The 23,546-nt window shown below is 49.5% G+C and overlaps 6 protein-coding genes and 1 non-coding gene across 8 annotated transcripts; 3 read left to right on the plus strand and 4 right to left on the minus strand.

The window, feature by feature from the left end:
- Window positions 1-1,947: 1,947 nt before the first annotated feature.
- TrAFT101_007205 (uncharacterized protein) lies at window positions 1,948-6,694 on the plus strand. Of its 2 annotated transcripts, XM_066127983.1 has the most exons (5): window positions 1,948-3,111; window positions 3,385-3,468; window positions 3,684-4,532; window positions 4,590-5,024; window positions 5,085-6,694. In XM_066127983.1, exons 1-5 carry the CDS (start codon window positions 3,048-3,050, stop codon window positions 5,459-5,461), a joined length of 1,809 nt encoding a protein of 602 aa, XP_065984096.1. In that variant the 5' UTR covers window positions 1,948-3,047; the 3' UTR covers window positions 5,462-6,694. The 2 variants fall into 2 exon arrangements, with proteins under 2 accessions (XP_065984096.1, XP_065984097.1); XM_066127982.1 differs by lacking the exon at window positions 1,948-3,111 and having other exon boundaries at window positions 3,153-5,024.
- TrAFT101_007206 (uncharacterized protein) lies at window positions 6,636-8,866 on the minus strand. The gene is made up of 4 exons (XM_024904454.2): window positions 8,005-8,866; window positions 7,806-7,939; window positions 7,486-7,604; window positions 6,636-7,290 (listed from the first exon to the last, which is right to left on the minus strand). The coding sequence occupies exons 1-4, from the start codon at window positions 8,152-8,154 to the stop codon at window positions 6,860-6,862; spliced, it is 834 nt and encodes a 277-aa protein (XP_024756610.1). The 5' UTR covers window positions 8,155-8,866; the 3' UTR covers window positions 6,636-6,859.
- A 1,033-nt stretch (window positions 8,867-9,899) lies between these two features.
- On the minus strand, window positions 9,900-10,688 carry TrAFT101_007207 (uncharacterized protein; the record flags this gene model as incomplete). Its single annotated transcript, XM_024901146.2, has 1 exon — window positions 9,900-10,688. One exon carries the CDS (start codon window positions 10,686-10,688, stop codon window positions 9,900-9,902), a length of 789 nt encoding a protein of 262 aa, XP_024756609.1.
- Window positions 10,689-13,561: 2,873 nt separating this feature from the next.
- Window positions 13,562-14,261, plus strand: TrAFT101_007208 (uncharacterized protein). The gene is made up of 2 exons (XM_066127984.1): window positions 13,562-14,020; window positions 14,085-14,261. Exons 1-2 carry the CDS (start codon window positions 13,884-13,886, stop codon window positions 14,119-14,121), a joined length of 174 nt encoding a protein of 57 aa, XP_065984098.1. The 5' UTR covers window positions 13,562-13,883; the 3' UTR covers window positions 14,122-14,261.
- Window positions 14,262-19,033: 4,772 nt separating this feature from the next.
- On the plus strand, window positions 19,034-19,119 carry TrAFT101_007209. The gene has a single exon. It is a non-coding gene; the product is annotated as a tRNA-Val (tRNA).
- A 278-nt stretch (window positions 19,120-19,397) lies between these two features.
- Window positions 19,398-20,403, minus strand: TrAFT101_007210 (uncharacterized protein). The gene is made up of 4 exons (XM_024908848.2): window positions 20,280-20,403; window positions 20,117-20,202; window positions 19,964-20,035; window positions 19,398-19,882 (listed from the first exon to the last, which is right to left on the minus strand). Exons 1-4 carry the CDS (start codon window positions 20,358-20,360, stop codon window positions 19,756-19,758), a joined length of 366 nt encoding a protein of 121 aa, XP_024756608.2. The 5' UTR covers window positions 20,361-20,403; the 3' UTR covers window positions 19,398-19,755.
- Window positions 20,404-22,112: 1,709 nt separating this feature from the next.
- Window positions 22,113-22,842, minus strand: TrAFT101_007211 (uncharacterized protein; the record flags this gene model as incomplete). The annotated part of the gene is made up of 5 exons (XM_024908847.2): window positions 22,113-22,141; window positions 22,238-22,341; window positions 22,426-22,494; window positions 22,591-22,676; window positions 22,759-22,842. The coding sequence occupies 5 exons, from the start codon at window positions 22,840-22,842 to the stop codon at window positions 22,113-22,115; spliced, it is 372 nt and encodes a 123-aa protein (XP_024756607.2).
- Between the last annotated feature and the right edge of the window lie 704 nt (window positions 22,843-23,546).

Below are 23,546 nucleotides of genomic sequence, written 5' to 3' on the forward strand. Positions count from 1 at the left end.
TCGCATGACCAAATGACTCCATGGAGCTGGCCGCTGGGAAAAACATCAGCTTTTGAAAATAGACGTGCCCTGCGCCGCGATCCATAAAAACGTCAGGCCGGGCGCAAGCCCAACACGAGCTGGTAGTGACTGATCATATCGATGCATGGGGACGCACGGACCCCACGGACGAGCCAGGGGGTGGCCATAGCTTGTCGATACGGCTAGTAGGACTCGTCGTACATACAGCCAGGCAAGTACCGCCGCCGTACCAGTAGCATTTTCAGGTAGCCGGCGCGATGCAACTTCGGGCCGGGGCCTGTTTGAGCAACGATAGGTTGCTTGTTTCTGGCCTCTGATGCTTCTCTGCTCTGTCTCTTTGATTTCCACTGCTTGGACTGTCCTTTGTACAAAGTGCTTGTGTTTGTTTCAGCTGCTAAATTTGTTGTAAAAAATTTTTTTTACTCAGCTTGCATCTTGTCTTGGTTCTGCAGCCCTGGTAACTTGGCTCAGCTAGCTCGTCTCGCCCTTGACGCGGTCTGATCATTTATTCGCGGGCACGCATCACTAAAATAAGCGACGCGCAGATGGAAAGGCCGCTAGTGTTCTGCTTCAGACTGATATCAAGTATTCCGGCATACTAGCGCGCGCATCTATTTGGGCAGGTCAAGACAGGCGTGAGCGCCGACCAAAACTCACTTACATTAAAATCCCATAAGCAGACCGGGCTGACCTGAAGGATCAAATCAGCGAAAGCTGTGGTTCCCAACATGGCAGTATAGCCGAATACTACAAGGGTGGTTTTTGGAAGCCCGGGCACAGAGCATTGCTTGCATATTCAGCGGCCTCGACTCCAGCATGCATGGACGTGCCTTACAGGGCAGTTTTGGTGGCGATTGACAGCACCCAGCATTTGTGGTTGTAGTGCGCTGCAGGTTGAGGGCGATGTGCACATAGCGTATCAGCTTATACTGAAACTGGGGCAGCTGCAGCTACTATCTGCATCATCTCATTCCCTCTCTTCATCCTCTGTGTGTGCTTGTGTGTGTGTGTGTGTGAGAGAGAGAGAGAGAGTGTGTGTGTGTACTTGTGTAAATACTCAAGGGGCATCGTATCTATCGAATCTACCTACTAATTAAGGTGTAAGCCAATCATGTCTCCCTCAGGAATTGTCAAATATAGAAAAAAGAAAAAAGAAAAAAACGAAGACAACAAATACCTATAGATAGACAAGGTCTCCAGTATTATCGGCATCCATGTTAATGTCGACTACGACTATCAGGTACTCGTACACGCTCTCGTATAAGTGAACTTGTGATAGGCGGCTGCAGGGATGCTCCTCTTTCGTCGATGCTATTGGCAACATTTACAAGTATTGGGTCTTCTGCACACGGCTGAGCTGCAGCATGCTTGCTGTTGCCCCCTGGCCGGCCATGCAGTAGCAAATAACCGGGTTTCTCGTCTTTGGCTGTGTTCCGTCAGGCCCTCCAGACTTCCCCTCCCATCCCTCCTCGTCCCCGGGGCATGGGATGGCATTGCAGGGCTCTTTCGCATGGCCATCTGCTTGCTGCTGTCTTGGCCCCCCTAATGCACCGCAGCCGCTAAGGGATCAGTGTTTGAACTACTGTGCCTGTAAATTAAAAATCAATGGCAGATTCACAGTCGAGCAAGTGAACAGAGCAGCAGCCCAGGATGGCACTGGAGTAATCTGCACCGCGCTCAGTCGAACTGCCCAGTGCTACCTACCGGCCTAGCAGTACGACGTAGGTACTCCATACCTGCGCGCTACTCTCGAGATACCTGGATTCACATGTCCACGGCTCGTTCTCTTGTCCAGTTTTCTGCTGGCCACACCCCTCCTCCACAAAACTTCGCATCATCAACATGTCTATCCCTCCAGCCCGGCCGCTGCGTCTTTGCAGCCAACCATGAGGCGTCGTCATCCGCTCGCAGCCCTCCATCCGCGCATCCACAAATATATCATCCAAGTCATCCTTGCCTTTTCTCCCTCTGCTCCCCCCCTCCTCGCGGCCCCGTCAAGCCCGCTCTTGTTTCCTGCACTCTGCGACCTCTAGCGTCCGCAAAGCGTGCTAACGTACGACATACCTACCTGCCACTGTCCCATTACAAACCAGCACGCTGCCCCATCTCCACCTCCACCACCACCATCATAACCATAACCACCCTAAACCACCCTCCCTCCTCTCGCACACAACCTCATCGCGCCCACATCCGGCACAAGGTCCCCAGCTCTCGACCTTTGCGCCTCTTTGTTTTGACTGCGCCGTGCCTTGCTGCATACCGCACTACACTGCGCTACTCCCGCCCTGAGCTTCGCTGAGCTTTCGCGAAACAGAAAAAGAAAAAAAAAAGTCTCCACCACGGTCGAGTCGAGTCGCGCTGCTTCCAACCATCGCCGATTGCCTCTCTGCATCCAGACTCGCAGAAACGCGCACGTCGCCAGACAAAAGTCGGTCGCCGCTCGTGTTTCCTGACTGCCGCCGTGTGCCATCATCGCCATTGCAGTCGCACACGCGTCGCGCCCCTCGCCCATCTGCTTTACTGCATCCAAGGTGCAAAGAATAAGGTAACAATAGCCCAAAAGAAGAAATCTTTGTCCCATTTCCTTTCTCTGTCTCCCGTTCAGTCCTGTGGCCCTCTCAAGATCAAGAATCGCAACCCAAGATGCGTCGTGCGCGGTTCCTCGCTGCGCAGCCATGGCCAGCTACTCATCCATGGCCTCGTCGCCCTGCCTCGAGATGTTGATCTGCGCTCTGGCGTGGCAGCTCTGAAGCAGCCGCCTTGACCTCTGGTTGTGTTGCGCCGCACTCGGGCGACACCACGCTCCTACACCTGGTCGCCGCTCTGCTCTCGTCTCTGCTGCCTGTCTATCCATCTGGCCTGCCCGCCACACCCTTCCACGCCCCCTTGGAAGCCAACCACCTGCGGGTCGAGCTTGTCTTTCTGCACCTCGTCCATCCTCGGAACTTCGCCAGCCCAACTATTTCACGACACGTCGCCGCCGTTGTCGTCGCTGCCGCCACCGTTGCTGGCTTGGATCTCTTGTCATGTACTCCGCACAACCAACAGGCGCCGACGGTGCGACAATCAATCCCGCCGCCCTCAACTCTGGTGAGTTCTTCATTCCTCATCTCATCACATATAATTGCTTGTCGACGTCGTTGCCCCTCCATCCCGATCTTTTTATCATGTCCCCTCCCCCGCCAGATCTTGACGGCATGCGCCGCGTAAAAAAAAGATACCAAGAGAAAACAACACCAACCCATATTTCGTCTTATTGCACATAACCGCCTATACCCCATAATCTCTGTCGCAATGCCTCGCGCGCCTCATGCAAGCTATTTTTCTTTGAGCCCTTGCAGTGCTGACCCGCCGGCCTCATAGACCTCGTTATCGCGCCTCTGCGGGGTGTCAAGCGCAATCGGTCTCCGGATCCCCTCGACTCTTTTTACCGGCCTGGCGATGACGGTATGTCGGCGATAGATCTTGTGTAGCTCGGACTCAGGCGCCGCGTTCCACAGAGCCTGCGGATATGCTCTACATGTTACATCCTGCTCCGTGCGACGGTGCGCAAAATTATGATCTTTTTGAACCAGGGACAGGAGCGATGCGATGAGATATTGATGATTTTTCATGCATGTTAGAGGACGGCAACGCTGACCCAAGATTCTATTCCTTCCTAGGCGATCGCCAATTTCAACCCAAACGAATAAGACCAATGAAGGCCCGAGCGACAGGCAGCATCTCTGAAGGCCCCGGGCAAGCGCCTGGCGGACCTGTGCCCCAAGCCATACCGCCGCCCCAGACGGCGCAGTCTCAGAACACTACGATTCCTACTCAGGCCGCGCCAGCCTACTCGGCCCCGCAGGCGCAAATGCCTCCGAAGACGACGCCGACAAAGACGACGCTCAAGGCTTTGCCTACAGTGCGAGATCATACCACTGATCAGCTCAACGCCACAGGCGATGAGTACATTCCGCGCGAGACCGACGAATTCGGTGAGAAGAAGGTGATGCCCAACGGTGCGCTTCTTGGCAACCGCCAATACCGATGTCGCACGTTCCTGGTCCCAAACCGTGGTGATAAACTATTCATGCTGGCCACCGAGTGCGCGCGAGTACTGGGATACCGGGATTCCTACCTTTTGTTTAATAAGAACAGGTCGCTATACAAGATAATTGCGAGCCAGGCCGAGAAGGACGATCTTGTCCAGCAGGAAATCCTACCTTTCTCGTATCGGTCGAGACAAATTGCCATTGTTACTGCTCGCTCCATGTTCCGACAATTTGGAAGCCGCGTCATCGAAAACGGCCGCCGCGTCCGAGACGATTACTGGGAAACCAAGGCCCGCAAACAGGGCTTCACCGAAGCTGATCCCGCCGGGGAGAAGCGTCCCGGAGCCGCCAAGGCCAGAGAGGCTGCGGAAGCAGCAGCGCAGAACAACGTTCTGATGGGCAACCCACACACTGAGATAGTGTATAACAACACGCCTGGGCCATACCCTGGTGCGCCTCAGACTCATCTCGTTCCAGGTATGATAGGAGCACCTGGAAGCGCCACAAGAATGCCGGCATTAACCATGGGACCAGACCTTAGTGATAACAGATCCCGGGACTACGGCGGCATTGTCAAGGGCGGCCCTCGACAGGAGATTACTGGACCTCCATATCAAGACCAAACCAGGCCTTCTCCTCTGATGGAAATCCACTCGCAGGCCAATCACGCAGCCGACTACAACCGATCCGTTAACCAGCAACGCGACATGCGTGACACCTACCTCCAGCGGATATGGCGTCAGCCCCACGAGCAGCCCGCTCAGCCCACTCTCGCTCAGCAGCCTGTTGCTGCGCCTGCCGACGCGTCCATTCCCACCAGTCGGCCGTCGAATTCGCCTCATACCACTGCCGCTGGCATATCCCAGCCTGGTGTTGTATCATCGCAGAGTCCGCAGATGATGATGACGGCAGCCCCCTACTCCCAGTCCATCAATGCACAGAGTGCGCTCGGTCAAGCTCCTATTAGAGGTATGACCCCTTTGCCTTTAACAACCAAGCTGAGTATCCGTGAACCAACACCTGCTGCAGGCTCTACTGGTGCCATCAACCCTTCAGCCGCTGGCTACAGCTATCAACAACCAAGCCAAGCCATGTGGTCCCAGAGCCCCCCGACAGCACAAAATAGCTACAGCAGCTATACGACGCAGCCCCAGCCCCAACACCCTTCCCAGTCTCCGGCCTCACACCTTCGTCAGACTGGGGCCAGCCAGATGCAACCCGGCATGCAATTCTCAGGCATGGGAAGTATGCAGTACAGCGCCGGTCAGGGCATGTACTCCGCCGACCAGACTCCACGTCAATACATGCCCCAAACTACGCCAAGTGCGCAGTCGGCCTCGCAACAACCATGGTCAGGCCAACACTCACAGCCCCAGCAATGGTGGACACCTCAGCAGCAACAGTAAAAACGTTGCTTGTGTTGCCATTGCAAAGTTGCCCTCTTAACTTGCGCACGTCGTGGTCATTAAAATACGAGATGTAACTATGTTTGCGCGCTGCTGCTGTCTTTATGCACCTTCTGGTTTGAAGAACTGGCTAGTTCTTTTGGCTTTTTTTTTATTATGATCTTCTGGGACCGAGCTCCTGCAGTATTCCAGATACCCCAAGCATACAGGTTGGTTGGAGCGGCTTTTTGCTTTCTTGGGTCAGCGGCTCGTTCTAGTTTGAAACGATGTGCAGCATCTGATCTAGGCAAGGATAAAGGAGTCGGGGGAGATCGGTTGGGATGTATCTTTTTTTTTTTCCCCTCTCTCTTTGTCCCCTTTCTTTTCTTTTCCCTTCTTCTTTCGCTTACGATTTTTGCCATCTTCTTCTTATATGGCTAGTGGTTTTGCAAGAACCCCTACACCAATTATTTCATTTGGCTATGACTGTCGAATGGCCTTGTTTCTTTCTTTCTTTCTTTCTTATGTTTCTCCTTTAACGGCCGATTTGTTATTTTAAGTGTCCAGGATGTTATCCGGGCGAGGATTTCATATGTGTGTTTTTGTTATGGTATTTACGAAAGGGAGAGAACTCCTACTTGGCATCTCTTCAGGGCTAATTCTCATGTTTTGGCGGGGCATGTTTTGCGTTGATGTTGATACCACTCGGTTTGATTTAGTCGTCGAACGCAATTATGAGAGAAATTGAGAATTTTCTATTTTTGTTGGGCCCTTGCAATTTCTACGCTGAATGGTTTCTGGCTGATGCCTGTTGTGTGTTCCCTCTCCAATTTTCCCTGAAACCAGGCTCATCCCTAAGAGCAATGAGTTCTTTATTGCCTTTCCGTTCCTGGTTGGATAGATGTCCGATTTGTTGGTGTCTTTACTGCTTTCCCTTTTTGGATCTCTATTGGTTTCGAGCAAATCAGATATAGTCTGATGCACGCTGTGGAAGAAAGAGGAGGGAAAAGGTAAACGGGTTTTCAATGAAGGGTTATGATGATATGGACTTTTTTTTTCCCCTTCTGTATTGGAGACTCAGGATATGTATGTATGTATTGTGATTTTGGGTTTTGTGTGTATTCTTTACCTCGGAGGGTATTCTAGCATTTTTTTATATATTCTCCTTTTTTGAACGATAAATTTATGCTTAGCTGTGAATTGAATTATATAATGTCTCTCTGGCTTACTTTGTATGAGCCGAACGAGCCATCCGCTTCTGCGATATTATCTATCCCTCGCTTGCAGATCGTTGGCGAGGTATAACGTACAATGCCGAGGTAGGTAAGTACCGGCGATGTTTAACTATCGAACAATGGAAACTCAGAAATTCTCATCTAAACTCGTTTCTTCGCTCAAATACAAAAAATGGCCACTTAATTAATCACTTTCATCTCCCTCCAAGGCCTCGTCCTCTACATCATCTCTACTCCTCCTCTCTTCCAGCGCATCTTGCGTCTCATCGCCACTAGCCTCTCGCTCCTCATCTTCATCCTCATCACCAGCTTCTTCTTCTTCATCATCCTCCTCGCCATCATCGTCATCGTGAGCTTCTTCGTCCCCATCGTCATCCTCGTCGACTTCATCGTCATCGACAATCGCATCAATCTCTTCGTCCTCCGCTGCTGCAGCAGAAGGATCGACACGAGCCTTTTTGGCGCGTGGGCCGGATGAAGTAGATGCCTCTTCCGAGGCTACAGTTGTGTCGGCCATTTCAGTGTCGTCGCCGCCGCCATCACCGGAGCTGGGCTTGGTGGCGCGAACTTTTTGGCGGTAAGTGGTGCGTTTTTCAGCTTGTACGGCAGTGAATTCTGCGAGAAAATAAGAGGGTCAGAGAGAGGAAGAAGAAAAGAAGGAGGAAGAAAAGAAGCCGGTTGTATGTTGTACAAAAAGCAATAAGAGTTGTATGTAGCGATCACTCTAAGAAATGGCGTAGCGTGATATGAGAAGGGCTTTTTTTTTTCTTTTTCTTTTTTTCAGAGTGAGGGGTTTGTGTGTAGACATACTGGCAAATTCGGCCTCAAGAGGCTCTTTCAGAAAAGAAAACTCGGTGTCGTCTAATGCCTTGAAAACGTCGGCTGGGGAGATGGTCTTTTTGCCGGCAGCGACAGTGTTTTCATTGGCACTGTGATGGGTGATCGTGGTTAGCCTTTTTTTTTTCTTTGGGACTCTCACAGAGCTTTGATTCGTGTGTATGCGGATTGGTCTGGTCCTCGTCTATGAGATAGACATAGAGAGGGAGGAAGGAATCAATCTCAAGCCATGTTACGAAACGGTGATGCTGCACCGTAAAGAATGAAATGAAAGGTTTCGTAAGCAGACGTACTGTGAAGCTAAATAGCTGATAAAGACAGTGGCGCTCTTGCTCAGTGCCAAGATCGCATTCCCTTGAATCTGCGTGTTAGGGGGGAGGGTTCCCTTTGCCAATCTTGTTATTATTGATTTCGGGAGATTCAGGTCCTGGGCAGGCGAGTTAGCTTCCCCTGACTTATATTTTGACGCTGCTGAAATGGATCAAGACACACCTCAATTGTGATAGCATCCTCTCCCTTTGCCTTCTGGATATCCTTTTCCTTGTCTTTCTCCTTTTTCTCTTGTTGGGGTTTTGCTGGAGGAGAGGTCTCCGCGGCAGCAACAGGGGTGGATGCCCTGACGTCGGACTTGCGAGGAGGCATCTTTATTCTGTTTGGAAGGACGAACAATAGATGTGAGCGGGCTACTAGGTGGGGGGCTGAAGACTCCGTGTGGCGAGATAGAGAGGTTGTGGGGTGGAGTAGATGGATGAGAGTATAAAGCTTGTGTGGTGGATATATAGAACTCAAGATACCGCACGTGAAGAAGGCGTGGCGAAGAAAAAGAATAGAAGCAAGATGCTATATATGCCTTCCCAATATCCCTCTATATAGAATGGAGAGAGACTCGGGAGAATAGCGTTGAGGGTGATGCAAAAATTAAGAAGAAAGAAGGGGGAGAGAAGACAGCTCAGGCCCAGGTTGAGGAAGAGGATGAGCCCCCTCCGAACAGCTTCAAATCGACCCAGACTCAAGCAGAGGCAGAAAAGAGAAGCCAATCAGGCTGAAGTCAAACACTGGACCCGGATCAAATGCAGCGTATAAAGCAACGCCTGTAGACCGCAGAATCGAGACCAATTGGGCACAGAGAGCGAGAGAGAACTGGTCTGCTACGTGCTTTTTTCCTCCCTAGTCCGAAATCGAGGCAAAGGCTAGCACCTAGAACCGCATCGGGAATTATGTAAGATGGCAGGGCCAGGGTGCGAAAACGAGGGCAGAGCAGAGTGGACTGCGCTCAGGCTGGGTGAGTTGCGCGTCTGATGCTCGTGAGCAACTCGCTGGTTACGCCCAGGCAGCTGTCCGGATTATGGAGCAGAAAAGAAAAAGGACGTGCTGGACGCGTTTTCCCCCCGCCGTGGCGCGCGTTAAGTGGTTTCTGTGTGCTTTACAAGCTGCCCGTGGGCCTACGGGGACAGGTACCCTCTACTGCAGCCCGTCGGCTATTTGCGCTGTGCTGACCTGCGCCTCATTAGGTAGACAGTACATCCTACCACCACACATTTACAATCTGTATGCTTTTGAAGATGGCTGGTCTCGCTCAGAGACGTCAATTTGGCTATGGCAATTTTTCTTTTCTTTCCTCCTATTTTCTTTTTTTCCTTTCTTTTTTTTTTTGGCCTATTTCTTATATGCATCGCCGGCTCCCCCTCTTCGCCGCTCAGCTCACCAAAGGAATGAATGATTGCTTTAAATCTCGCCCATAACATCCACACCACCATATACTCATACTCTCATCGCATTCTGGAGTCAATTTCTCTCTTCAATTCAAAATCTGAAAATAAGATAAAAAGATAAAGTAAAACCCTCATGGCAGTGATAGGCGCCTGCTCATGGTACATCAAATAAAAATAAAAAATAAAAAAAGGGGGGTATATCCGTCATATATATCAAATAAATCATACTACTATCAAATGAGAAAAAGGAGAGAATCAAGGCTCAGCCTGCATTCATTCGTCGCTTACCATTGGAGCGACTAAAAGGTGCCTGGCATACGAATCCTCCGCAGGAGTGATAACACCCGCGTATGCGAAAATGAATAGGAAGGGTACGGAATAATTCATGTTGATGAAAAAAGAGAAAAAAACGTGTGCTGGAAACGAACCCACCATGAATCTGCGATAATTCATGGACACGTCCTATTCTGCTTAAGAAGTGTGAGGGGATAATAAATGGCTGCCACATTCTTCATAGAAGTGGCTGTCAGAACGTATATTTCTCGTGCTTCGTCCACCGCGGTGAGTGAGACAAAGCAGCATCGAAACTTACTCACTGCCGCGAGCCTTTCTCAGCTTATACTACTGAGCAAGTCTTTCAACAGGAGTTGAAAATAGGTAGCTTGCCAAAGATGCTCATCCTATAGCACGCCCAATATCAGAACTGTGCACCACTGGCGGACGTGGTGTCAGGCCAGTCAAGGGGACCTCGTCATCCCGAAAGCCCTGCCGAGCGGCAGGAGTCGAAATAGTCGCTCTGCGGGATGCCGGCGCGGATTTGGAGTATATGTCGGCAGACTGCCGAGGAGAGTTCTGCTCTGGAGTCTGGCTGTACCATTGCTCCCGCCTAGTATTGGCACCGAAACTACTTCGCGTGCTGCGTGTGCTTTTGGTCCGCGCGTGGCGAGGAGGATTGTTCTTGGTCAGGCGCGCCGAGGGAGTCCGCTTGATATTAACGTACGCATTGTCACCTCGGACTGTTTCGTCTGTGAGGCCTGGCCGAGAGTTTGGTGCTCGTGCAAGGACTGGCGTGGGCGGGATATCAATGCTCTGCTTTGCACGGGCGGGAGAAAACGGGAGTTGCTCTTCGGAGACTCGGCTTTGGTAGACAATGACACTAGATGACTTTACAGAACCAACAGATGTGTTTGCGTGGTGAGAATGGTGGGCCGGTCTTGGCTCACTAATGGCTGATTTCGGTGTACCGGGAAGCTTCTCCTCGCCCTCAACGCTTCGGGTCCGATCAATCTTCCAAGATTCAATCTCCTCATCGTCAATTGGTGTGATTCCCCTTTTGCGAAACCGAGCTCTACGTCTTCGAATTCGGTGATATACAACGGCGGCTAAGGCGATGAGAAGCACAGACGGGATAGTTGTAGCCAGGACAATGATGAGTGTTTCATGCGAAGAAGATAGGCCAGCCATACTGTCTGCTCCGTGGCGTAGTTACGGCGACCAAGTGAGATAGAGCCGGAAGGTTGAATGAAGAAGGCGTTGAGATGCCGGTATCACAAGGCCATCCGGACGACTCGGTATATCATGGACCTCCTTCTCTTTTGTCTTCTTTTCCTTTGTTATATGCCTTTTAAAAACTGAAAATGTTTGAAATATCGTTCTTTTGATCTGGAAAATTCTTTTCGACGACATTCACTTGGAATTCGACCACAGTCTTAGTCCGAGCAAGATTCTTTCCAGATACAACGACGTCGACAATATAAGCGGTGGTAGTTGATACGGCGCACGTTTAGTGAAAAGAAAAAAAAAAAAGTAAGCTTTGTTGAAATTGATCAACGGAAAAGCGATCGATTCCCCTCCTCCTTGTAGTAGATGAAAGACCTAGAACAAAGAGAAGAAAGGAAAAAGAAGAAGCGAACAGCAGCTGGTGCCCACTGATTAGTCTTTTTTTTTTCTTCCCTGGTCGTTTATAATTCTTCCAGGGCCCCTGAAAACATCGAATGAAGGAGGAGTTATGCAGTGCAAACCTGGTAGATGATCAACTTACACTCAAGGCCTGTGAATCATACTCCAACCCTGTTAAGCCCAGACGAAGAGCGAGTACTTGGAAGCAGCAGCACCCAAGTACATATGCCCTATGGAAGCAGAAGGGGGAAAGAGGCGGGATACGGCAAAGAAGAGGGCTGGATGGGATGGGATACTAATACCTACTACTACTAGGAATAGCAGTATGGTACTACTACAAGTGCGTTATAGTAAGTGCAGGTTTACGGAGCCGCATGCAGGCGTAGAATCCAGTACCGGCAGTGGTATCAATACTTGTTGTACCACTACTCCTCCATATGTACGGAGTGCTATGTATGCACTCAACTGGAGACGACATCTCTTGATGGTGTCAAGGCGTGGTACCTGTACTGCAGGCGAAGGGTCCAGGGGTGTGAGCGAGAGGAGCCCACTTGCGATCCACCCGTCAACCCTTGTTCAATGCAAAACAGCTCAAGAGCTCACGGCGAATTTGTTGTAAAAGAACAAGATATTGCTCCGTGGGACTACTCCGTATGAGGTATAGAGAACGCAGCAGTAGTGCATATGATGTGCTGGTGGTGATCATTCCTGTTGTGACGAACGATGGCCCATACGGACCAAACAATGAGGTGACGAAGCAATAGCTGCAGCTGCTAGCAGCCGCGTCAATACGGCATCAATGCGAGCGTGCCGCCGTGAATGGATTGCTAGTGTGACCAACTGCTAGCAAGCGAGACCTCGTAAGAGAGGCGCGTGTGCTGGACATAGCATGTAGCTCACCAGAAATGGGTGTGGTGGGTGCACTGCAAATACTCTCATTCAGGCCCGCTAGCCTCTCAGCAGCTCTTCTGGCAGCTTCAACGCCAGCGACCTCGTCTCCATCAAGTGCCTCCCTTTCGGGGGATGATCAAGGGGTTGGCTGTGGGGGTGGTCTCCAGAGCTGGGGAGGGAAAAAAAGCTGCCGAGTCCACATACTGTACTAATCACGACGCCAATTCTGATGACCCTGGCCTGGGCAAAAAGACGCCAGCAGGGAAACGTGGCGCATCCCGCAGACGTGTCTCTGGCACTACGGCACGAGCCTGACTCGAATGGGCCTGTCTGCGGCGAGGGATGCGGCTGTGGCTTTTGGTTGGCCATTGAGTGGTTGAGTGTGGCCGATCTTTGAATGCCCGTTGGATTCCGCCAACGCCACCACGAGGAGGTCGCAGAAGGTGTGAGGGGGAAACTTTTCTCAGATTGATTGCTTGATTGCTCGACTGACTGAATGAATGAATGAGTGGCCGGCTTGTTCACTGACTGACTGATTGATTGGCACAAACTTTTTGCCCGTTGGACGAGAATCTCCTCGGTTTGCCTTTATCTCTAGGCAGCACATTCCAGCAACGCAAGCAAGCAGGGCAGCCCAGTCAGTCAGTCAGTCAGTCAGTCATCCATCTTTCTTCTACGCTGCTCTTCTCATTCTGCTCCATATTCCAGTGTCTTAAAATGGGCGGGACCCACGGAGCTACAGTCCGGAGCACGGAGCATGAGCGGCCAGGAACCAGGCACAGAATCTCACTCAAAGTCCAGCCGGTAGTTGCATGTACAGGTATCGTGTCTGACGTCCGTATGCGGCGTTGGGGAGAGTAGTATTGGGGGAAATCAACCATGGCGTCCCTCGGATGGCCAGCCCCAAAAAGAGCAGGACAACCGGAATATTTCTCTGGGCGACAGTTTTGGCTCGACTTTGAATCTGTGAGGGAATCTTGGTGACAGCAGCGGCTAGACCACAAGCAGTACAGCTTTGGTCACGATGCCTGTTCTGACTAAAGGCCTCAACTACACCTTGCCCTTGGTAGAGAATGCGATTGTCTCGAGGGAGCACCATTTTCGTCTTTTACGAGACCAATTTGCCCTCATAGCTTGTTCCAGTTTTCCCTGGAGCTTCAAACAGAGTGTAAGACACCAGACAAGAAGCACAATCGCGGCGAATGGCTTTGGCCAATGCTGTCAAGCTGTGTCTCCGTCCTTTGGTAGGGTGAGGCCAATAATTCCTGCTCCCTTGCATCGCTGCGTCCAGGTCCTGTAAGGCCTTGCAGACAGTTAGCACTACTGCCATGACTGCTACCCAACGCCTGCAAACTATCGAGTACATACTTCGTATTATCATAGGCCTAGCAGGTGCATGCGCGGCAATGACACCCCCAAGACCCCCCAGCATTGGTGGCGTCTGCGTTAATACACGTTGCAGCAGGTGATATTTCGCGCTTACCGGTATTCCGCGCAATGTGATTTCGACTGCACGTACGGAATACCTACATGCTTCAGCTTGTATGCAAGGCCATCCGATCTTCCGCCAGCAAACAGGTCTGATGCGAGTTCTTCGGTCGTCCAAATCAGTTCAGACTTGCATTGGCGCTATCTGGGGTCGACAAAGCTCGCCTCTCAGGCGGTGTGGGCAGCTGGGCAAGGCAGAAAAGTATATCCAGGCACCCAAAACATGCACCTCTTGATCATCGTGGCCGCAGCAGCTGCACCGGCAGGCTCGGGATCAAACAAGTCTACGCGTGTGCATGGAGCCAGAAGCACTCTCATATCGACCAGGTAGCCTTCTAGCAGCTTTCAAGTGGCTGAGGCCATGATTCCAACGAGTCTCCCATGCGCCTTGACTCGCCTGCGGCTCGAGCTGGCAGGGGGCAACGAAAGGATCAAATGGCGATCATGTCGTGTAAGCCGTGCGATGCGCTACTGCTGATCACATTCACGCACATAATACAAGCAGTGGAAGAGACGTGGTAAGTCTTTGCTCTCTCAGTGGGAGCTGACGGGTCAATTGCACAGCGTTGATGCGTCTTGTAGCCATTGCTCCCCCAGTGTCCCTTGTACAGTAAGATAAGGAACCATTGGAATACGACTGCTCATAGACGACTCCCTGCCTGGTGCCCACGGTACCTGGTTCTGGGCAGACCGGAAAACCAAAGGCCCATTTCCATCTCGGCCATGCTCGTTTTGCTCTATTTACATGCCTAGCATCAGAAATACAGGTTTTACTATGGCTTCACAGGTACTGCCACCCTGTGGAAGACGATTTGCGCCCAAACTCTGATGCTCATGTGCTACTTTTAGAATGAATGACTTGCGTTTAAGAGTACCCATACCTCAGCCGCATCTCGCTCGCTTGCTCGCCTATTGCTCTCCTTGCATCAAGGCTCCTCCATAGCGCCGTTAGACCCCATGGGAACGTCCCCACCAGAAAAAGAACTTTGCTCTTCAGTCAAAAGAATCGTCGAAGAAAAAAGCCACCGAGATGACCGAGAGCTGGACGCCTAAATGATGGCCTTTGCGTCTCACCGTCGTCTTGGCGGTTCGTGCTAGCACTCATATTTCGTGCCCGGATCGATAGACAAGCTCCGCCACCTCTGTGGCTTCGGCGCAATGACTTAGCTTCCATGTTAGCAGATCAAGCCTTTCCTTTCAAAGCCGTGGGGAGCAGCTGGTTCATCTGCTATCGTATCCTTTCAAAAAATCTTACCCCAGCAATCTAAAAACAGCAGAAAAGCCACAGCATCAATGGCGGCCACCACCGCAACCACCGTTCAGGGCTAAGCTGCTCCCGGATCCTGGCGCGTCTGTATCCGTTATTCAAGTGGTCCAAAGAAGCGCCCTCCAGTGAGTGACCTGGCGGTCCATTCAAAACTGCTCCGCAAAAGCTCAACCCTACTGGCTAGTATTCCGTAATGAGGGTGTTATAGCCACTGCTGCTACTAGTACTATTGGCATTATTAGCAGCTATTCGCAATAGTATTTGTGAGTACTACTGGTGATATTCCCGACGATCGGTTCAAGATGCCCTCCTGGTGATGCGGATACAGAAAGAACTATTGATTAGGGAACACTAGTTCATACTAGCTGTGCTCTGATACAGCACAGCTCTGGTGGAAAGGCTCGGCGCGCTCAAAGTCAACCTCTAGTGCTGGACTAGAATGCCTCATCTCTCGTATACAGGTGTATGAGTATACACCAAGAAGCATTCATCTCCGAGTGTGATTACATCGGCCGAAATGCTATCTTATGGCCGCGTCCAGTCCAAGATTGGGAAATCGACCGCCTACTTGGGCATATTTTCCATAAGCTCAGCAGAGCATTCATACAGTAGACATCGAGATGGCACAACTGGACACCACTCGGCTTGCTTCGGGCATTACTTCTGACGTATCTGCTCTGTCTCATTCTCTTGGCCGATATGTGTGTCTTGCAGGCGATGATCATCGCGTCCATGAAGCGAGACACTGTGCTTGCAGAGGGATAGCATCCGGCTCATCTGGCAGTGCGACTCTGGCCTCCCATTCCGCGTGGAGCTGGCTCATCACGGGAGAGGCCGTCCATCGCCAAGTGGCTTGCGCGATCGAAACTAGGCGAGACTTTACTGAACAAGGGGAGACTCCGCTTCTCCACCGTACTATGGCCAGGAACCCTCTTCTAGCGTCTTCGTCAACCCCTGCTCCATGTGATCATGTGCCACGCTTGCCATAACTGGTACTGTTTCGTTTCACCTTCTGTCGACCCTCTTTGTGTCTTCTTTCTGCCCAGGGGCAGTATGAATGTGTGGAGAAGCGTTGACATTTACGGGGACAGTGAATGATGTGCGAAAGACACAGAGCACAAAAAAACAAGGGAATTGAAAAAGGGGGCGCGATAAAACGCATGAATGAAAGAGACAAAAACAATCTTGCGTCGCTCACCGCTCATTCTAGCGAGGTTCCATCTTCCTTCTTTTCATTTACTCTCCCTTGCTTTTCATTTGTCACGCTTCCCGGTGTCATCACGGTCGTGAAGATTAGTACAAGTAGGGTTTGCGTGCAGCATCTTACGCACACTCCTCAACATTCTTCGCGCGCCATGGCCTGCAAGGGACGCCTAATTGATCCTTGCTTCAACACGCAGCCTATCAAAGAACTAATATCAAGCGAAAGGTTGGTTTGAGCCAAAGCTAGCCCGTGTGCCACTCCTTCCTCCAGCTTGCAGAGCTGAAAGAGAGTTTTGGAAGAGTGATGATATGCATGAGTAGTACTCGGCACTGCTACTTCATACTTATGGCTAAATAGCCAGTTTGTCGTCCATCTCTTTGAACGGGCAGCCACAGTGCAGCCTGATAAGCCAAGACTCGCTTTTTGCGTGTGTGCTGGGAGTTTAATTAAACTGCTTCCTCCTATCCCGCACCATCCACACCTGCTACACCGTATTCCTCTGACACGTCCAATCAGCTCTGCGGGGTGGCGGGAAGAGCAGAATAGCAATGCCACTAAGCCAGCGGATGAAGCGGGTAAACAGAGAAGAGAGATCTGCCGAGTGGGATTACGTTTAGCAACAGTGCTCGCAGCAGCTCCGATGTTTTGAAACCAAAAAAAAAAAAAACGGAGCATATCTACAGTTACTGTTACTGTGGTACCATAGCAAGTACCTGTCTCCATGAGTTTGGAAAACCCAGGAAGCCGTTTATGGATTAAGCTGGCCCAGATTCAACTCTTACCGATAAGAGATATTTGCCGTGCATGAGCTAAAGACGCTCCATCAGCACTATGTCCGACTCTGCACAGTACAAGCAACTGATTCTATTTTTATTCTCTGCTGTTCCCTTGAGCACAGAGAGAAAAAAAAATGCAGCAGGGAGGGCATACAAGTACGGTCTCATGTTGATAGTCTCAGTCGCTTTTAACGCCCGCATGATGACTACCCCCACGGCTGTCCCGGGATACTTGCTAAAAGAGCTCAAGATGAAACTCTCTGGCTCGTCATCGATTTCGCTCCCTGTTTATCCAAGCTGGTGACCCGAAGTGCCGCGCGTAAAGGGCATACGAAACAACACCACTCAGTACTGCTACGTATGGAGTATACTCCATCTGTATGTGACATGCTGATGAGCAGTATTGCTTTTAATATGAGAACAATTGCGCGGATTCACATTTCTGAGGGGCTTGATTATTATATACTATCTGTTGCGCCCGTCAACTTGACAGAAGGGACGGTGCGACGCGGCCGTTTCCGACGGACTGGATTCACGTAATCGACGATGACGATGTGTATGTGCATATATCCGTTACGGTGAGCACAATATGTCATAAGCACAGCACAAGTTACGGTTCAAGGGGGACACAGGACACCCATTCTCTTCTAATCTACTTACTACCATTATTTGACGGTCTTCCTTTGATTCCAATCACTCAAGGCTATGTGCCCTACACTCAGCATTATAAGTGGCAGATGTACTCGTGCCGTATGACAGCCAGTAATACTAACTTTAAAATGCAAACACCGAGAAGAAGACTCGGCCGACGCAAGCACTGCAAGAGGATGCCTTCTCCGCCAGCTAGTGATCCTTCGGAGCTCAGAAAGAGCAAGAGGGGGACGGTGCCAATGCAATGATGCTATTCGACGCCTAAACACTTGCTTGAGAGTGCATCTTAGCGTAGCTCATAATCCAATCAGAGCGCTCTTATGTCGTCGGCAACGCGGGAAGATAAAGCAGCCCTAGTGCAGCTCTGGAAGCGTGTGCGTGTAAGTGTTGACGGAAGCTGGACTCGACCTTGCCATTGGCTGGCGATGGCGAGAGCCATGCACGTAGACAATAAGCACTGAGCTCCAGCAGGCTTGTTTCATACAGAGAAGGAATCTGACACTTGTGAAGCAATTGCCACGTTGGCACCACTAACATGCCGGTCCATATGCACGATCGTGTGTTAGTGTTTTGAGGCCAAGTAAGAGGGCCGTTGCTTGTGTGATTGATCGCCTTACGCTTCCTTGTAAGGCTAGGCTATCAAGGCGAAACAAGCCGCTGACAGGAATTGTTACAGTAGATGATATGCACGAGACGCATGCTTGCAGTGGGTATTCGTCAACTTGCGCGAAAATCCAAGGCCCACGAGCGGATGCACATCCAGTATGGCCCTCTCAACCTGGACTCACATCACGGCATTTAGCACGATACAACAACAGTTCTGCACTCTTGGCCATCATCTTGACCACTGCCCGGCGAGATTCAAGGCTCCGAGCGAGCCTTTTTTTCTTAGTCCTGTTGCGCTAATACTCCCACGTCGGCGGCCGTAGTGTAAAACGGCCTTCAACAACCGACTACATAATACGACCTACCAATAAACGACTAGGTGGGCTGGCAATCTGCATTTCAGCTCAAGCACCAGCCACAGCTAATCGATCCGGGCGCCTGCGAATACTACCCCTCCATGGTGCCCGGATGATCACTTGAAGGGGAAAAGGGAACTATCTGGTAGTCATCGCCGACCAAACGAGGCGCACCAGCTCTTCGGCGGCCCTTGTGCAAGCCATCTCCGAAGCCAAGGCGCGTGTTGGTGCAAGCCAAGGCATGGCCCGGCAGACGGATGTGTGTAAGTTGTGCGCATCTCGACGGCATGAATGAGCAAGGTACTCTCAGACCAGACTGCATGCTAGGCTAGAGAGGCACAAAGAAGATGGGGGGGCACTTGTGTTTCTCCTCGTTTCGGATGTAATCGACTTTGTCCATGTCTTGCTAGAGAAAGGAAAAGCTGTGAGATGCTCTGAAATGTTCTGAAATGCTCTGAGTAAAATTCCTTCTGTCATTGATCAAAGGTTCGTGTCTAAATGGTGATAGTCGCTGTTCAATGGCATGAAACCAGCAGGGCAGCGGCTGCTTTCGTGCTTCATGCTCAATACTGAGTGATCCTTTGGTCATCTTTCAGAATCTGCCTTGCCGTAACCAATCGTCAACAGATTAAGATCCTGAATACTCCGTCTTTTCAGCATGAAATACGATTGGTTCCGTGGTCTAGTTGGTTATGACATTTCGTTAACAAGTTTAACGCCACCGAAAAGGTCCCCGGTTCGAGCCCGGGCGGAATCACCACTTTCTTTTTTTGCACTTTCTGGCCAGAAGCGTGTTAGTGCTTGCTCTCTTCCTTTTTATTTCGGTTCTACAGACAGCATAGAGTTTGGCAGGGTTGCTGTGACTGGGATGCGTCAAAAGATGCGGGCGTCTCTGATGTAATTGCCGTGCGGATATGAAAATGGTGTGGCGGCTGTAATATCGACGCAAAAGTATTAGACAGGGCGAGGCTTTAATAATAGCAATTTGGTCTCCGATGCACGATGACGAGTGAGCTCGAAAGGAGTCAAGATTAGATGCAATTCTTAGTGTATTTGATTCGGTCAGATGATGTTCAAAATTGCAAATTTGACTTTTCTGGCTTATTAACCCCCTTTCACATCTCATCCGGCAGACGAACTGCAATCCAGAGAAGCACCTGGTATAGAGAGAAGCTTCCTATCATTTAGAAACAAGAGGGGAAAAGAAAAGAAAAAAAGTGTAATTAATTAAATTGTATCATTGGGTAGCATCCCACCTCCTGAGCTAAGGCCGCTCACCACATGCTTTCAACTTCAAGGTCATAAGATCACGCTCACTTTCCCGTAACAAAGAAAAAAAATTGCAATAATACACTCTTCACGAGTACTGCTGCATGTTTATTTCCAAGGTGTTTCAAGGCAGAGACTTGTTAAGCTGGCAAGAAATCGACCGAGCAGAGGTATCCGGGAGATAGGCGTTGTTGAATAATGCTGTGGCGTACCAGACCACAGAGGCTGCTGGGTCTCTGCAGTAATCGTTTCTTTTGTGATGATTGCATGTCAGTGGAAAGGGGAAACAAACAAGAGTTTGTAGTCTGCCATAGCCAAGGAGCAAAACTCACGAGTAAAGAGCGCAGGCTACGTAGAAGGGGCTGGGGACGTGCTGCAGCTTCAATGAGCCCACATTGCCGATGCTGCGGACTTGTTAGCAACTCTGTTGGAAAATAAACGTGCCTGGGCTTCTAGCTGCAGAGGGGGGATGGGGCAAAACACACATATTGCTGCGAATCTCTACGCATTCGCCGAGTCTGCCTACGGTGAAGTGGTCTCCCTGGAAGTTTGCTTCATTATAGAGAGTTGCCTTTTTTTTTAGGGGCACTGTGTTAGCAAGCATCACGATTCAAATAACGCGTTGCTGTGGAAGAGAAGAAAACTCACAATTGGCCCAAAGGGAATCAGCTCGGCAAGTGCAGCAGTGACAAAAAGCAGAAGCAGCTGGACAATTTGATTGAAGTGCATATTTGCGATTGTAAAATATTTAAAAAATGATGTACGTAATATTACACGCAAATTTATAGAGTGAAGCAGAAAGTAGATGTCTTCAACATGGCAGTGGATGAGATGTATATTTATACGTATATTCTGTCTATGAGCTTCATCTCCCCATTGCTGGCTGATGTTTCACAAGATGTTTACTCTCTCTCAGACGAAATCAGCAAGGCTCCATTGAGATTTGAATGGTCTCAGAGACATGTCAAATGAGTGTCCGTGCCATGGATAGCTTTCTGGAATGCTTCGTCTATTGCGCTCTACGCTTTACTACTTTGTAAATGGCGTGTGCTTTTTTCTTGATTGATCGTTTCCACGTTGCCAATTCCTCAACGTTACCTCTCTCGCCGTCAGCATAATTCTACAATGATATCGATATGTATTGAATTATAAAAAAAAAAAAAAAAGGCTGCAAAGGACAAACCATGAGCCTCGTTTAAGTTGTTCATATAATACAGACCTATGATGTAAATGTAAAACATACTGAATCATGTAACCGGTATTTGACTCTTCCTGCTTCACCTAACAGAAATGTCCCCTGGTCTACTAAGTTAAGCCTACTAACCTCACCGGTTCTATCAGCGCTTTGTGCGCATAACCTTGTGAGCGGCTCCTCTAAATGAGAGCTACCATATGATGTTCATACTTCTTCGCGGAGGAATGAGTATAGGGTTCCCTGAAAAGGGGGTATGTCGTCGCTACTCGCTTGGGAGTAGATCGGCTCCTCCGTATAATGATAGATTCTTTAGCTCTATATGTTCGTGAAAGGGCAGAGGTTGGTTTCTTTCATTTTCCAAGTGTACACTCACTCTGTTTCGCCTTTGGAAGTAAGGCGTTATGCGTATCGGAGGAGTAACTAACGCCAATGAGTATATATACTATGGCAAGGTGCCATGTATCCGCCTTGATGCAAACATGATACACGACTTGTCGATCAGTCAGTAGCTTAGATTTCCAGATAACCCTTTTCCTTTTCTGTTAATTTTTTTGCAAGATTTCAGCGTTCATGGAGGAGCTGAATCCAATCCTAGCCTCAAGCACGGCCCGTCCCACCCTTTTATCAACGTCATGGGGAATAACGCAGGGTTATAAAGAATTATTAGATACAGCATTAGTGGAGCTACAGCACAATATTTCGCCCCGGGAGAGTAAACATAACAGTGGCTATGAGAAAAGCTTGGAAAGTAGTGGGGACAATGTTATTGAATAGGAATGCATACCTACGCGTCTCTATATACCCACCAGTGGCGGTTATTTTCCGCATGAAGCACTCGAAATTAATACTTTCACGCGATACAGGGAATAATACTATTACTCTATTTACAACACACCGTTTCATTTTGGTAGGAACAGATAGCCTGAAAGCTTTCGGAATTGTCAGGCACCTGAGACATGGCAGGCGAGAGTCAGTGTAGCCACTGTAACCCTGTTTTAAATTCATTACATTCAATTAAGTAAAAGCTCCGCGTAAAATGTGCGATGGAGCTGTTTGTAAAGTCTGCAACACTACTTCATTTGTTTGGTTACCATCAATCATACTAGATGTATCAAGGTTCAAAAAGTTGGGACCATATCAAGTCTAATATCATTGTATTTAACTAAGCAGTAAGCCAACTATCCAATCATCATTCATAATCATGTATTCATTTCTCATTAAAAACTCCCCTCTTCGAGTGTATCGTCGTAATGCTCATGGTGAATATCAGAGTTTTCTCAACTTGTTCAAAATCGTGCCGACATCCGTTGTGCTCCTGTAGTGGAAAGCAAAGAAATCATTACAGTTAGCTCTTTGAATCAGAATCCTTTGCACAAAAAAAGCATTTACTTGGGGTCTTGATCTCTCGTACCTAAGCAATACACTGATCGAACATTGTCGTTATGTCGGATGTTGACCTTGCTATTCTCAGCCCTAATGAAAATGACTTCGGTGCCAGGCCTGCAGTCATCAGATCTTAAGAAAAGATCGAACACGCAACGTTAGTTTGTACATAATTAAATGCCACAAAATACTCATTTGTATGGGGGGCGGACTCACTCAAATAGAGCGCAAAGCCTAGATGGAGGAGAATTTGGCCATAGCTTTGCGGATTGCACATGCCCATGCCTTGGCCCTTTGTCAGTATAAAATAGTACCAAGATGTCGTCCAGAAGTATCAGAGAAGGGAAAAGATAAATGATAAAAATGATAAAAAAAACCTACAGCGGACCATCGACCTTTACACAAGTTCTCAGGCTGCGGGCGTCAAACTGCTGCCCCACCCACTCGGCATCGTGATATAAAGTGATCTTCAATTGAGTCTCTTAGCAAGATGTGACCAATGCCAGCCCTCATCAAAAAGGGCTACAGAAAGAGCAGAAAAGAACTCACCAGTGGAGCAACAGGGACCATCTCAACTGGCGCAGCAGCCGCGAATTTGACCAACACGCAGAGGAGAAGCGGGGAGAAATGCATGGTTACGAGTGAGTAGAATGTCTATTCAATTGAGTGCGCAAGGAAATCAATTCCACAATGATTCTTCTTCTTAAGTTGAAGAGAAAGAAGAGAGAGGAAAGAAAGCTCGACTATCTATTCTTCAAGCAGAGAACATACGCCGTGCTGTGGTTGTCTATTATACTAGTCTTCGCGATGGAGAGGAGGGAAGATCTGCATCTGCGAAGTCTGTGCACGTGTACAAGCATGTACGGCACGGCTCTAGAACCTGTTAACTAGCTGCCTAGCATTGCTGCTATTATTCACTAGATACGTTTTCATGTGCGGAGTAGGCTCAAAGTATTCGCCAAAGGCCAATGGGGTAGTACGTAATTGCAACTTCTCCGCAAATATGTTTCACATGAAGCCGAATCTGCTCGGACATATCGACCAAAGGACCGGTGGCGGATGCCACACCGCGCGACTCCCGAGACAGTTGTTGGTAAGAATTCGTCTCCCTGCTCAGAAACGTGATATATAGTACGCCTTAGGTTGTTTTCATGTCAGACACGAGGTAGCGGTAAAGCCGGAATAAAAGTCGCATTCCTCAGAGCTGTTTTTCAGCAAGCGTGTATTGAACGCGGAGATATATAACTCTCTCTCAAACTAGTGGCATTGAAACTAGACGCGTTGTAATGATGTTTATTTTTTCTCTCTTCACAAGGTTTAATGCATAGCATCGGGGG

This window comes from Trichoderma asperellum, chromosome 4 (assembly GCF_020647865.1).
Source record: "Trichoderma asperellum chromosome 4, complete sequence".
NCBI lineage: Eukaryota > Fungi > Ascomycota > Sordariomycetes > Hypocreales > Hypocreaceae > Trichoderma > Trichoderma asperellum.